The 14,576-nt window shown below is 37.2% G+C and overlaps 1 protein-coding gene across 11 annotated transcripts in view; it reads left to right on the forward strand.

The window, feature by feature from the left end:
- ANKRD44 (ankyrin repeat domain 44) overlaps positions 1–14,576 on the forward strand; it is a 274,950-nt gene that overhangs the window by 240,656 nt on the left and 19,718 nt on the right. For all 11 annotated transcript variants that reach the window (XM_036236647.1, XM_036236653.1, XM_036236648.1 and 8 more), the window contains exons 18-21: positions 3,925–4,126; positions 8,193–8,280; positions 9,368–9,485; positions 10,816–11,032. In XM_036236647.1, the coding sequence (XP_036092540.1) occupies positions 3,925–4,126; positions 8,193–8,280; positions 9,368–9,485; positions 10,816–11,032 (625 nt within the window). The remainder of the gene's footprint in view (positions 1–3,924; positions 4,127–8,192; positions 8,281–9,367; positions 9,486–10,815; positions 11,033–14,576) is intronic.

Below are 14,576 nucleotides of genomic sequence, written 5' to 3' on the forward strand. Positions count from 1 at the left end.
GGCGGGTCACAGAGGGTCTTGTACTCCGTTTTAAGAACTTCAACTTTTACCCTGAGCAAAATAGGAAACCATTTGGAGAATTTTAAGGACACAGATGATACGATATGACTTTTGTTTTAAAGACTGTTTTGAGTTTAAATTATAAGAGAGCAAAAGCAGAAGCAAGACAACCAGGTCAACTATGATAATAATGACTTTGACCAGAGTGATAGCAGTGGGTTAATTCAAAAACAATTTTATTCTTGCCCTCTAAATGCTAATACTTTTTTTAAAAAATACTTTTTGCTTCAAAAACTATACAAGTATGCCCATCAGCCTCTCTAGGGGCCTCTGTAGCAATTAATTTTATAAAAACCCAAGGCACATTATTTCTTAGGTGGGAGTATTCTAGCAATGAAATGGAACCAGATGCCCTCAAACCTTGACTGCCACAAGATACCTGACCTGCCTTGAGTTACCATTTTCTGGTTGAATGATTCAAGTCTCCAGGGTTACTAACCCAGTGGATTTCATAAGCATTTCAAACACTTGAAAAAATTAAATCAAGGAACAGGGCTATGCAAATGAAAGGCTCCAGCTGTCGAGATTTCCAGATGGACCCATTGTTTCATGCATTCTGTTGAGATCCGAAATTCTTTCTCCTCATCGCCCTCAGTTCCCATCTAAAAAGTTCAAAGAAAGTAATCATGTTTTACAAACACTTGTTACCTAACAAGATTTTTAAAAGGAATTTTGTAAAATAAATTTAAAATGTTTTCTACCTCTAGTGAAGGCTTAAACTGGGTTATCTATTAAAAGCCAAAATATGACATCCTTTTTTAAACCAGCATATTTGTTCTTTTGTGTGATTACTTACTCCTTTAGTTATTTCAGAAGTTATTTATGGAAGTATCTACTAAACACTTGGTTTAGGATGAGAATAGAAGGAAAAATAAGACAATTTTTATCATGTTCCATTAATATGAGAAAGTATTCTTTCCTGACTACCTGAATCTCTTCTAGAGTTTAAAGCTTTATCGTATTTTTTATATGTGCTCCAAGAACCATATAACTGCCTAAAGACAAAAATCACGCATTTAACCATAAAACAAAATTCCATATTATAAGGGAGTTTTTTTTTAATAGGGTTAAGCTGTAAAATGTGAAGGTAAATGAAAGTTCTTGTATAATCAAGGTCACTTTTATTATTCCCCTTATATTGCCCGTGAAGCATAGCATACAAAGTTGTATGTCTTCAATTCTGTATAGTATTCCATATGTGTACTAAATTCAAGAGTTTCAAGCTAGACTAGAGGAAAAAGCAAGAGGGATTCTATAGGTAAATCTGGACTTTCGACCATTCTGTCTTTAAGAGAATTTTCAAGCACCTGGTATAGAAGAAAATATGCGTTGGAATTCTGAAGCTTTTCTAATTACTTCAGGATTTATGCCGCTTTATTTTTATATTAATTAAGCCTTAATTTTCACACACTAATGGATTTATTTCTTGTCTTGAGGATTAAAGGAGAAAATGCAGGAATATTTTAGAGGAGGAAAATTCTTATGTTGCACCTAACCTAAGTGCCCTCTTATGTGACTGTGCTTTTCTGAACAGCGCTGATACATCCACACCAGCTTCCTGAGGATTTTCCTCTTTCCCATGTGTCTTCTCTTTATTAAATCTAAATATGTTAGCCCTCATGCTTTGTAGATATACATGCAATTTTTAAGCTGCTGATTTTATTTTCTAGACTAAGTCCTATCAACAGAAATTAAAACGTTACTATCTTTGTCATAGTAGTAACTGGCACTGAAGGAACCAACACATGCAAATAGCACCCAGAACCTGCTATTGTCCGTGCAGAGTCACTTCCTTTGGTGTGAAATCAGGATTTCTGCACACGCTGAATCAGTGGTATGGAGAGTGTCTGGGAGTGTGTCGAGGTGTAGGGTGTAGGGCTATTTTATAGAGGCTACTCTGAGAAGCCTCCAGATGTGGTGCTATTTGAAACAGAGGTACCAGGAAAGCCTTGTGGCTCTCTGCAAAAGAGCTTTCCATACAGAAGAAACAGAAAATATAGATGAAATGGACCAGAGGAAGAAATACTTGTACTTAACCATCGTGGGGGATCGTGTGTCTGGGACAGGGGAAGTAAGGGGATGTGTGTGTGCTGATCAGGGTAGAGGGAGGCCGAATCTTAAGGGCCTAAATGGCCATGGAAAGTTTGGGAATTTATTACCAGTAAGGGAAGAAGCTATAGGCTTTTCATCAAGAGGTGATATGTCTAACTTAGGTGTTAAAAGATTTAATCTGATGGCTGTGTCAATAATAGAATGCAACGGCCAAGGTTGGGAAGAGAAAGCATTTGCCATAATCCTAGAAAAAGAAGGCAGTGATATAGTGAAAACTAGATAGGTTCTGCATATATTTTAAATAAAGAGTAGAGATGATCATGGCTTGGAAGTAGAGATAGATGATCATGGCCTTGAGAGCTGCAACTAGTCACGCAGCACCTGTGTGTGAATTAAACAGGGATATGGGTACATGTTTTCCTGCCAGATGCATGAGAACCTGGTGATACCTCTGAGTGGCTAGCAAGAGGTGCCGCTTCCTCTCAGAAGACACATAGATATGTTTATATATGGATGTATTTGCTTTTTATATAAATGAATTCATATGCTATATGTACTGTTTGAAAGACAGGTGGGTTTTGTTTTTTTTTTTTGATAGATTTTGTCCACCAATTTATATTCCCACCAACAGAACATAAGATTGCTTTTTTTCACTGATACTGGACATGACCAACTTAATCATTGCCAATCTAGTAGTTAAAAAATAATAACTTAAAAATTTACATTTTAAAAATATGTTTATTGACCTTTTATGTTATCTGCCTTTTCGTGCTCTTTGCACATTTTTCTAGTTTTTAAAATATTTGTTAGAGCTCTCCGTATATTAAAAACATTAGTCTTTTGTCTGTGGTAAGCCTTTTTTCAAATAAATTGTGCCTTGAGTAATCACTGCTCCTCCAATACCCTCCTCCCTGTATCCTTATAACCTTTTCTCTTTTTGATTTGAACATCCTTTGCCTTGTGTATACACATACAGTTTTTACCTTATAGATTTAATAAAAATAATCTTTCACTTTTAATTTTGTTTCTTAGTAGTATGAAGCCTCTTAACCTTAACATAGCATAGGATCTCATAATAAAACTGAACTTGGTGCTGGTACATAGAATATATTTCCATAATTGTTTCTATGTTTTCATTATAATCAGTAAAAGAAATAAAGGAGAGAGGAGAAAGCATTAGTGTACAAGATATTATGCAAAGCCTGTGTAATTGCATCTCTTTTCATCTTCCCTGGGAGGCACCTTTTATTGCTCTCATTTAATAGATGAGGAAAGAAACTCTAAGTGAAATTAAGAAACTCACCCAGGGCCACATGGTTAGAAATTAAAATGTTGAACTGTAACAAGGTCTGTATGCCTCTGTTAAATTATGAAGTCCACATGGTTTTAGTAACTTTTTCCTACTGATTTAACAGAAAAGTCTTCTAAAAAAAAATTCTGATTATGTCAATATGTTTAGGACTGAACTGAATATGTTAATTCATTCAGTTACTAGTCTGTATTAGATTAGTAGATTAATAGATATAAATATAAGAATATATTAATACATTTAGCGCCTTTGGGCAAATTATTTGCCAAAAGAAAGAACGCAAAGGAATTCATATGGAACTGTGAGTTCCGTGCATTACAATTTTGATTTTTCAGTCTAACTCTTTGGTTTCCAGCATTCCCATAATTATCCCAAGCGCCTTTCTGACATGTACTTACTTTGGTGTGGTCTCCACCTCTGACTTTGGAGGCTTCGCTCCTTATGTAGATGGTTGTGGGATCTGAGGTGAGAAAGCAGTTGTGTCGTTGGTCTCTTCTTTGCAGGCCTACAATGGGCACCATCAAGCCTTGGAAGTCCTTCTGCAGTCACTGGTTGATCTGGACATCAGGGATGAGAAAGGGCGAACGGCTCTGGATCTGGCTGCCTTTAAGGGACACACGGAATGTGTGGAAGCACTTGTCAATCAGGGCGCATCCATCTTTGTGAAGGACAATGTAACCAAAAGAACCCCACTTCATGCCTCAGGTAGGTCTTGTCAGGAGTCTGGTTACCCTAGTTTTGTGGCCCACTTATAAGTTTGAGTAAAAGGATAGCAGCAGCCTCTTTCATCTCGTTTTTAAAATATTCATTTTTCTTTCTATATCAGATACACCTGTGCTCTTCCAAAATGATTGACTTACTCTCCACTTGGAGATGATTGGTGTTCTTTGACCAGGCAGCCTCTGGCCTTTTTTAAAGACGTAATTTTTTTTTAGAGCAGTTTCAGGTTCACATTAAATCGAGAGGAAGGTACAGACATTTCCCATTTGTTCCCTGACATACTCCCTCACCCTCTTGCATAGCCTTTCCCATTATCAACATCCTTCACAAGAGTGGTCCATTTATTACAATGGATGAACCTACATAATTATCCAAAGCTCATCATTTGCTTTAATGTTCACAGTTGGTGTTGGACATTCTGTGAATTTGGACACATGTATAATGACATGTGCCCATTGGTATAATATACAGAGGACAATACTATAAAATGAGCTTTAAAAATCCTCCATGCTCCATCTGGTCTTTTTCGTAACTCAAAAGAGACGTCAGAACTTTGGCCAATAGCTATTACAAAACTTTCTGAAAAAAAAGTGCAGGGCATAATGTGATCTTTGGATCAGTTACGTAGAAAAAATCACACAGTATTTTAAAACATAAAATTCATGATATTTTAGGGCTACTTCATAAAAGGAGTTGTCAGACAGCAATCTAATCAGCACAGCACTCTGCCAAGAAGCACGATGCTTCTTGGCTCTTGCTCTGATCCTTGATGCGTCAAGCGTAAAAACAGAAACTCTTAAAAAGTGCACACATATATATATACATACATACATGTATAAATATAAATGTAAATATATATATATAAAAGTAAGTAATTTGCCTTTTCTGGGATTTTTCTCTATATAAAATAAAATCGTATCAAGACACTGCTAGATATATACACAGATGTAAAGGTAATGTGGAAGAGTCTCTTGCTCAGCTAAGGCATAAATTCCTTTGGAGTCAGGAATTTAATTATATTGTCCTTTGATCGGGCTAGTAAATCTTATAATGAGAAATAACTGTCTTACTCACATCATTAAATAATGTGTATATTGAGGAAACAAAAGAGTGAAGATAGTTTTTCAGAAGACATAATGGTTCTTATTACTTGGGAAATTTTCCTCAGAATGTTAGACTGTAGAAGTATTTCCACCCACATCCCTGAATTTCCAAGCCACTGAAGAAAAAGAATTTAGAGATTGAAAAAACAATCGGTTGCCTAATTACCTGGAAATGATTGTTCCTGGAAAAAAAAACTTTAGCCATGAGGTCAGCAATGATTGGTGTGGTTAAATTATAAGTTCTTATTTCCTATTGCATTTAGTCTTTTTGGTAGTATTATTAAGTTTGTTGTTCTAGATATTGTTGGTATTATTACGAAGTTCAAATTTAGTTCTCCTTTTAAAGATTGGTTGCCTATTATTAAGGCAAAACATCCTGCTTTAGTTACCATGTACTTCCTGACAATTACAAAGGGCCTCTTTTCATTGTGGAAAATCGACCTCGTAAACAGGTAAACAATGAAGAATGATCACTGTCACTCATTTGCAACAGTGATATAGGCCATGATCCAATAGAGCCCCCTAGTGGTTAAGAAGACACTCCTTTTGGATTCCCCTCGTCGTTCATTAAAAAACACAGGCTGTCATTTGACTGTTCTCCACAAAATGTCTGCTATGTGGAAGCTTTAGCCTGCGCTTTGAGAATCTGCATATCCAGAATCTTTTCCATCTCATTTGAAAGGGCATTTTCTTTTCTGTTTCAAATGCTTGGAATTCTGTGAGGAGCAAGAGCCAGTATGGATGTTATAGGTTTGGGCACAGATAGTAGCAATGACAGTTGCGGTCTTTGAGCAACGTGAAAAATGGCTGTGTCACTCATAGCCAAGGAAAGGCTGAGTGTCTGAGACGAAGCTAGGCTTGGCAGGGCACACCTAAGGAGATGTTAGCATCTTTTTGCCAGAAGGCAATTAGGAAAATGTGGTGTGTGGGAAGCCAATGAGAATTCTCGTTTGGCTATATTTTTACAGTAAGGGGGACTTAATTTTACCTGAGGGCTATTAGCTCAGTTTAAAAACCTGCAGTACACCTTCCGCCCACACCCCCTCCCCACACATACCACCACCACCACCAAAAAAAAAAAAAAAAAAAAAAGCACCTCTGTAGAAATTGGTTTGCTCTTTAATGCACTGGGTAAGTGATATTAACTTGGATGATTTTTCTCTCTTTCGGTTTAGCCAAAAATTAAACATCCTTGGAACTATTATAAGTATGTAAAGTATATCAAATAGAAAGAGGCATCAAAAATATGCTGTACCTACCTCTACTTTTCGAACCCATCGCCTGTAGCATTCAGCTGTCAGTCCTCTGCTAATCATTTCCTTCTAAGCACACATGAAACTATTTAAATATTTCAACCATGGTAACAGATTTAATGTAATACTTAAAAAACAACGGCAACAACAAAAATCACCTGTGCTCCAGTCCCACAGATCTCCTCCTGAGATACATAAGTGGGATGTTGCTGAGCATGAACTGAATACAATGATCTAAAAAATGTGGCATGATTCCTGTCATTAATTTGAGTGGTATCAATGAACATGAGCTAATTCTAATATATATTATCCGTGAAAAATGCATCTTTGTTAAATTAGCATTCTCTCATGACTGGCAGGCAATAACAAAGAACTGTTAAACACAGCTCTTAGAAGAGCCGTCATCATCCTAACATAGCTACATCTATTCCCTTCTCTCTACACAACCATAATGAGGTAAATGCAGTATGTTTTATGGTGTTCTCATTGTTCAGAGAAGAGAAGTCACATTTGGAATTTTAATCATATGTGTTCTCATCCTACTCCCCGAGTGGAAAGCCATGTCTATTGTAAGGCTGTGGGTTTCTTCAACAAGCTGGAGGAAGGTACTTTGTTCCCAGGGATTGATGTCCCAGCCCCTGAGGCACCACCACCCCTAAAAGAAGCATCTTGCCTGGTGAGCACGAGGGTGCATCCATGTTTTGCGCTCTTGCCAGTCAAGGCCAACACAGTGTTCTGGCCACATCTCCTGCCCATCGCCAGCCCGGGTCTGCTGGGCAAGTAGAGGTGAAGGCCAGGCAGCGCCTAGGAAGCAGTGAGTCAGAGCTGGGCAGGGGAGAGGAGGAGAGGAGACAGAAAGGATGGAGGGGTATGAGGCCACTGGAGTACCCCCTCCACCTCCCCCACCCTCAGCATGCTAGAGACACTGTCAGGTAGAGAAACAAGTGGCTGTGGTTTGAGTAACTCCAGGACAGGGATGCAGCTGCAGGCAATTTGTGAGTCCAGTCAATCAATCAATGAGCAGTGAGCTAATGGCTCTTGTACACCTTTCTGGCCTGAGGGCTTGCTTTAAGTCATCTCTAATCAATCAGAACTGTTGCTGGGATGTCTATCTCAGAATCTGAAATGACCGAGGGATAAAGGCAGGACCTGTTCTCACCCTTTCTCTCCTCTTCTCTCCTCTCCCCTACCCTCTGCCCTCTCTTCTGCTCTCCTCCCCTCTACTTTCACTTCCTCTCCTTCCTTCTCCTCCCATCTTGCTCCCCTCTTCTCCCTCCTTTCCTTCATCCTGCCCCTTCTTTCTTTTTAAAAAGGGCTGGAGGCAGGCTGGACACAGGATTGTATAGTACTGGGTGACTCTCTTAGAGAAGCAATAAAAAAATATAACTGGAAAGTAGGGAGAGATTATCAGTTTCATTCAAGGAGATAAGAAAGAACATTGTATTTAAGGGAAAATAACCCTCAATATAGGAGCCAGAGAAACATTAGTTAAGGATCTAAGTGCCCTGATAAGAAAAAGAAGGTAGATTAGTAAAATAAACATTGGAGCACACTGTGCCTAGGAGGACTGGCAACCTGGGAATGCGTGTCAGCAACAATCACAAACCATTGATTTGAAGTCCAAATAAATTTCACTTTGGAAGAATGTGCATAGTGTTTGTCTGTTAAAAGAATGTCCATTATTTTCTTTTTCAGTAATTAATGGTCACACACTGTGTTTGCAGCTATTACTAGAAATCGCAGACAACCCAGAAGTGGTTGACGTGAAAGATGCCAAAGGACAGTAAGTGTTCTCACACTTGGCCTGGGGTTGACATTTCAATCACAGCGGGTAATTGGTTGATTTGCTAAGCAGCTAGGAGAACTGACTGCTGAATTTTAGGTTGGCAGTATATATTTGGGTGAAATTTATGGACAAGAGCCCTAGAATAATGAGATGACTTTTTGCTAGAGCATATATAGCCAAGTATACATATGTATGTATATGTGTGTCTTGATAAAAAAGAGCCAACTTTTTATATCCATAGCTATGTATCCTGGCCTTTAAAATGTATTCCCTCCTATGTTCCTTCTTTCTATCCGTGTTTACCCTTTTCTGAAGTTGCCACATTTCTATTTTTAAATTAATAATGGCAATGACCTTGAGAAGTTATCCTGATCATAAAGTTCTTCATAATTTTATCCTTCTTTGGGTTTGTTTTTCCAAAGTATTTTCCATCTGTTAGCCCATTCCTATACCCGGTCTTCTCTTATAAATAGGACATGCAGAGCAAAAATTCACTAGTGACTCAACCCAGATGTATGAATTAGTGTTGAAGTCAGAACCTGACCCTCACCGCCTGGATTCCAGCAGTCTGTTCTTTCCTCTAGATGTGTCAGACTTTTCTTTAAGGCAATGAAGCTTTGTTCAAATGAAATACTGAGCAGGAGCCAACAAAGCACACTAGGAAAGCAGAGCTGCTCTGATAGAAGCAGGAGGGTCTCCTACATGCACACACTCGCTGCTCGATTGATATTTAGTAAATGCCACGTAGTTTTGAAAATGATAAGATTAGAACGAACATTTTGAGAAGGAACCTTTTCTTGCTCTGCTCGTATTAGTCATTGCACTGACACTTTTTCACATGGCCATTAAGGACCAGAGACAGGTAGCTTGTTCCGAGGAGCATACAGCAAATTAAGGACACTCAGAAAATATTAAGTAACTGAAGAATAGAGATTGAGAGAGGGAGGGAGCGAGGGAAGGAGAGAAAGAGAGAAAGAGAAGGAGTCCAAGTGACAGAGAGATAAAGAGAGGCAGGTCCTCCCATTGGAAGGGATGAGTATGATTTTTTAATCTTTTTAAAAGCCTAATTTATCTCTCTCTCTAGAACTCCACTGATGCTTGCAGTAGCATATGGACACATTGATGCTGTTTCATTGTTACTTGAAAAGGAAGCAAATGTAGATGCTGTTGACATCATGGGATGCACAGCTTTGCACAGAGGGGTATGTACATCTTCCTCAGCTTTAGTCAAGCAACTCTGTAGTGAGCATGTTTCCTCTTTTCTTCCCCACAATTTTTAGTAAAAAGATGGTTTCCTAAGATGAACAATTAACCTCACTAAGTCAAAAAGAAATTGCAAAATCTTTTGTAAAGGTAAAATAATGGGAGGTACTCTAAGGTTCTGCTCTTGAGACTTCACGTTAGATTATGATAATAGATACATGAGTACCTACTGTTGGTAGAATTGGTTCTTCTTTCTGATTGCTAAATACTTACACATCATAGAAAATTTGCAAAATATATTATTAAAGCACAGAGAAGAAAATCACAATCACCAGTAATTCTACCTCCTGGAGATAATCATTTTTTGGTTTGTTTAACCAATCTTTTTCTTTTTCCCCCTGTATATGGATTTATTTTAAAATTGTAAAAGAGAATACTGAAGATGCCATTTAGAACCTCCTTTTTTTTCTTTTAGACTATCAAGAACCTTTTTCCACATCGCTATTTTTCTGCTCCATTATATTTAATGGTCCATTGTATGCAAGTGTCATAATTTTTTTCCAAGGATCACTTAGTTTTGAGTAGTCATGCTATTTCTAATTGCTCTTTTTTATAAATGTTGGCCCATTCTCTGCCTGAAATATGTATCCTGTGACAATTACCCACCAAAACTATGTATCACGTTTACAGTTCTTTGTATGCATCTGCTGAACTGCTTTTTAAAGCATATTGAAGAAACTAAATCAAACAGAGGCAGAAATCATAAAAGTTCTATTTGAGGACGGTGCTGAACACCATGGTCAATGAAAAGAAGAAGAACTCTAAGTGGTCAATGTCATAACGTAATTCTTATTTCGTGGGTACTTCCTGTGGGCTGCACAACAGTCTGAGGTCTTTACGTATCTTATCTCAGTCCTCACAACAACCTGTGAACTCATTATTACTGTTGCCATTTACAGATGAATAAAATGAGGCACAGAAAAGCGAATCAACTTGTTCAGGTTTTACCAGGGGATGCTAGGATTTAACGTACATCTTTCTGATTCTAAAGCAGATGTTTTCCACTATATATATCATACCTTTCATGGTTATGTATGGAGAGTCTAGAGTTGTTTCCAAAATGCTGATGCTCACATAGACTTTCCTGATATGAATCTTACTGGGTTGTCCTGCCTCTCTCCTCTGAAGTAGGACAGAATTTACTTCCCTTAAAGCCCAGGCATGTATGTACACTTACTCTGAGCCCAGCCTTACTTAGCCAAATGTTCCACTTCCTGAGTCGTCTGCCCTTCTGAGGTGTGTTTTGTGTTTTTAATTGCAATGCTTCAGATTATGACGGGACATGAGGAATGTGTGCAAATGCTGCTGGAACAAGAAGTGTCAATTCTCTGTAAAGATTCCAGAGGAAGGACACCTTTGCATTATGCAGCTGCTCGTGGCCATGCCACGTGGCTGAGTGAGCTGCTCCAGGTGGCACTTTCTGAGGAGGACTGCTCTTTCAAAGACAACCAGGGCTACACGCCGCTGCACTGGGCTTGTTATAATGGTGAGTCGATTGTCATTTGACAGGTCTCAGTAGGCTTCATACCCTAGCACCACTGTGATCTTAACATAGGTGAGAACAGAGCATAATGCTGTAGACTATGGTTTACAACCTTTCTGCATCCAACATACTGTTTTATTTTATAGTTATTAGTACTTCTCCCTCCATGGCCACCATGACGCCTTGATGGAGTAAAAATTCACTTTCCCTTTTTAGTTAATCAGTGACATATTACTCCTAATCAGAACTTGATGAACTGAAATATCCAGTTTTAATCAGAGTTTCTGAGCTATATGAGATAACCAGGAACCCTATAAGAAATTAAAGTAATATATCTAAAAACAAAAACTGTATAATATAATAGACCGACATAGTTGACTACCGTTCAGATTGCTAGATGAATGATTTGTCTTTTGGCATTTCATTTTTATATCTCATTAGCCCCCACCCCCCAATTAATTTCGTTGCACTTATTATTTGGAAGATTTTAAAAGTTTTATTTCACTTATTTGAGTGAAAAAAGAAATGCATGCTGACTGTAACATTTTGAAAATACTGATGTGTCTAAAGTAAAATTGTCTGTTTCCAAACTCACTTTCTGATATAACTTGGTGTGTACCTTTCATAATTTTCCCTTTAAGAATATAAATAGATACAAATGTATGCACATCTTTTTTTTTAAACTAGAATCGTAAAACAACTATTATTCTATAACTCTATTTTTTGTTATGTTTGCTTAACATATTGTCCGATGGTGGGGCAAAGGTGTAATGCCCACTGTAACAAGAAAGTATCTTCATACAGGAGAATGATGCAGGCAACTCTAAAAATATAACGGAATTTATTATAGGATAATGTGCTTACAGGAATATAAAGTCTAATCTGCCCTTTGCACAGATTATTTTCTGCTAGCAGGCCCCTGGTACAGTACTTTTTTTAAAATAATATAAATCAAATAGTAATGATTGACAAGACAAAGGAACAAAGAATGCAGTACGAGGCCATACCTCCTGGTGCCTTGTGATGGATGATTGTTTATGATCGATACTATCACTAGTTTAATATTTATCACGGTTGTCATTATTATTCTGGCCATAACTAACAAAAATATTTATGGCTACATTTTATGGAACACAGATACTCATCAACTAGAAGGCTTTGATATGCTTGCTAAGGACAGTGAGGTTGGTCAGAGGTCATAGCACAAAAGAAATCTAGAACACAAAGATGGAGTTAGTTTTGTTCATATCCACATCTATACACATTCTATAGCAGCTATTCTTACCTGTCAGTATATGTCAATATTGATTGATCTTCTTAATAGTTGTATATTATTTCATAGCAGATTAATATAGATGTTTATATATTCCAGAATTTATGATTCAGTCAACCAGGTCCTTATTGATGGACATTCAGATTGTTTTCAGGTTTTTTTTTTTATTATTATAAACAAAGCTACAGTGTGTATGTTCATACTATTGTACCTTACATTCTATCAGATAGGTTTACAGAAGAGAAATTATTGATGAGGGAATGTATTTTTTTAATTTTCAAAAATTATACCATATTACTCTGCAAAAAGGATGTTATAATGTATTACTCCACCAAATATGTGTTAAACTTATTATTTTCCCAAGCCTTTGCCAGTCCAGGATGATATTATTTATTTCTGTCAATTCGAATGCAAAAATATGTTACCTCATTATTTTAATTTGTGTCTCCTTGTCTAATAGTGTATTTATTTAGTTATTTGCCTTTCCTCTTCTGGAAACTACTTTTTCCATTGATTGCTCATTTTTTTTTCTATTGAGTTAGCTTTTCTCATATGTTTGCTGAAGCACATTGTCTTAGAGATAAGAAGCCCATGTGTTATGTGTTTTCTCTCAGTCTATCATTTGTCTTTGTTCCTTGTTTATGAGTCTTTTTCCATGTACAAATTTTGAACTTTTATGTAGTCAAATCTGCCATGTTTTTATTTTGTGGGATCTAGATTTCCAGTCTTGCTTAAGGCCTCCCACCCCCAAGTTTATATGGATATTTTATTTTCCCATTTATATTCTACTCAGCTTCTATAATTTTTTTTTCCATTTTCAATTCTTGTTTTAAAATTTTCACTTAGAAACTATGATTACTAGGTCCAGAAAGATACTTGGAGTACTCTAAGACCTTTCATTCTGTTTTTATTACAATCCTCTCTTTTCATTGGCTCTAACCTCAGTAAGAGCCAAATTTTCTACTTGGTCAGCTTGATTTGGTTCCCCCTTTGTCACTGGATAATTGTCATTTTTTTTAAAACTCCCCGCCCATCATCTGAGTCAAATTGTGAGATCTCACTGAGAAACTGACAGGAAGGGGAAGATGCAGCAAGAATGTTGATTAAAATGGCAGGTGGAAAACCCACCAGACCACATCCTCTCTTCTAGTGTTGAGTAGAGGTGGGAGGATAGCAGGTCTCTCTGTTCTTAGGCCTCTCCAGGTGCAAGCAGGGGAAGAGGAGCAATCCTCTACTAAGCAATTTCAGGGCAATCTTCTTCCAAGTCCAAGTTTCAAACTCCCGTCTTCGTAGAATCTCCTTCACTGAGCACTTTGAAATATTGAAAGTCATTCAAGGATCCTCAGTCCTACCTACACAGATCCTTAGATTAGGATTCTCATAGTCTTCAAGAACTGATTTGCATAGATGCTTCTCCAAGCTGAGTCCTTTAGGGAGACTGAAACTAATAGAGGAGGTTGAAGTATCTGGAACGGTTATAGTGAGGGTCGGATATAGTTGGAAAGCTAAACAGAATAATGGCATAAAATTAGAGGCTTTTTGTATTCATTACTTCATATGTTTCTTCTCTTAAAAGCAGTTTCACTTTTTCTCTTTTTAGATGAAAGAAAGGTTTGATTTGTGTTTTAATACTTAAAAATTGTCCAATCTACATCATTCTAAGGTAGATTTTAACAGAACTCTAACTAATTTAGGCCTGAATTCAGCCAAGAAGAGGTTCCAGGCCAACAACCTCTATTCTAAAGCCAAAGAACTTTCCTTAACAGTTGTCCATCACTTTACAAACCACGTTCGGGTCCTTTATCAAGTAAAGTTCCCATCATTCTGTGACATCGATAGGGCAAGTATTCCTAGTTTATTTTTTTATATATGGAAAATTGAGGATCACAGATCCCAAGTGAGTTGCCTTAGATTACATAACGAGCAAGGTAACAAACCTGGGGCCTGACTTAACTTAAATTCAGTTGATTTGGAAACTACTTATCATTTTCTTGAAAATAATTCCTCACATCTCTTCATCTACTTATTTTAAAATATACTTATTGGGTACATTTTATTTTCCAGGTACTGGTTTTGGTGCCATTTTAAATACTTATATCGTATTTTACAGTCAAAGCCCTTTTACCTCCATTAGCTCAGGTATTATTTTCTATCAATCACATCTTTCCTTTTCACTAGGGTGCATAATTTTAAGTGAACCTATTCATGTGGTAAAAGAGAAGTTTCCTGTGAATATGGGCAAACCAACATACACCTAATGTTAGGTGTCTTTCA

The sequence above is a fragment of the Rousettus aegyptiacus genome, unplaced genomic scaffold (assembly GCF_014176215.1).
Source record: "Rousettus aegyptiacus isolate mRouAeg1 unplaced genomic scaffold, mRouAeg1.p scaffold_m13_p_2, whole genome shotgun sequence".
Lineage (NCBI taxonomy): Eukaryota > Metazoa > Chordata > Mammalia > Chiroptera > Pteropodidae > Rousettus > Rousettus aegyptiacus.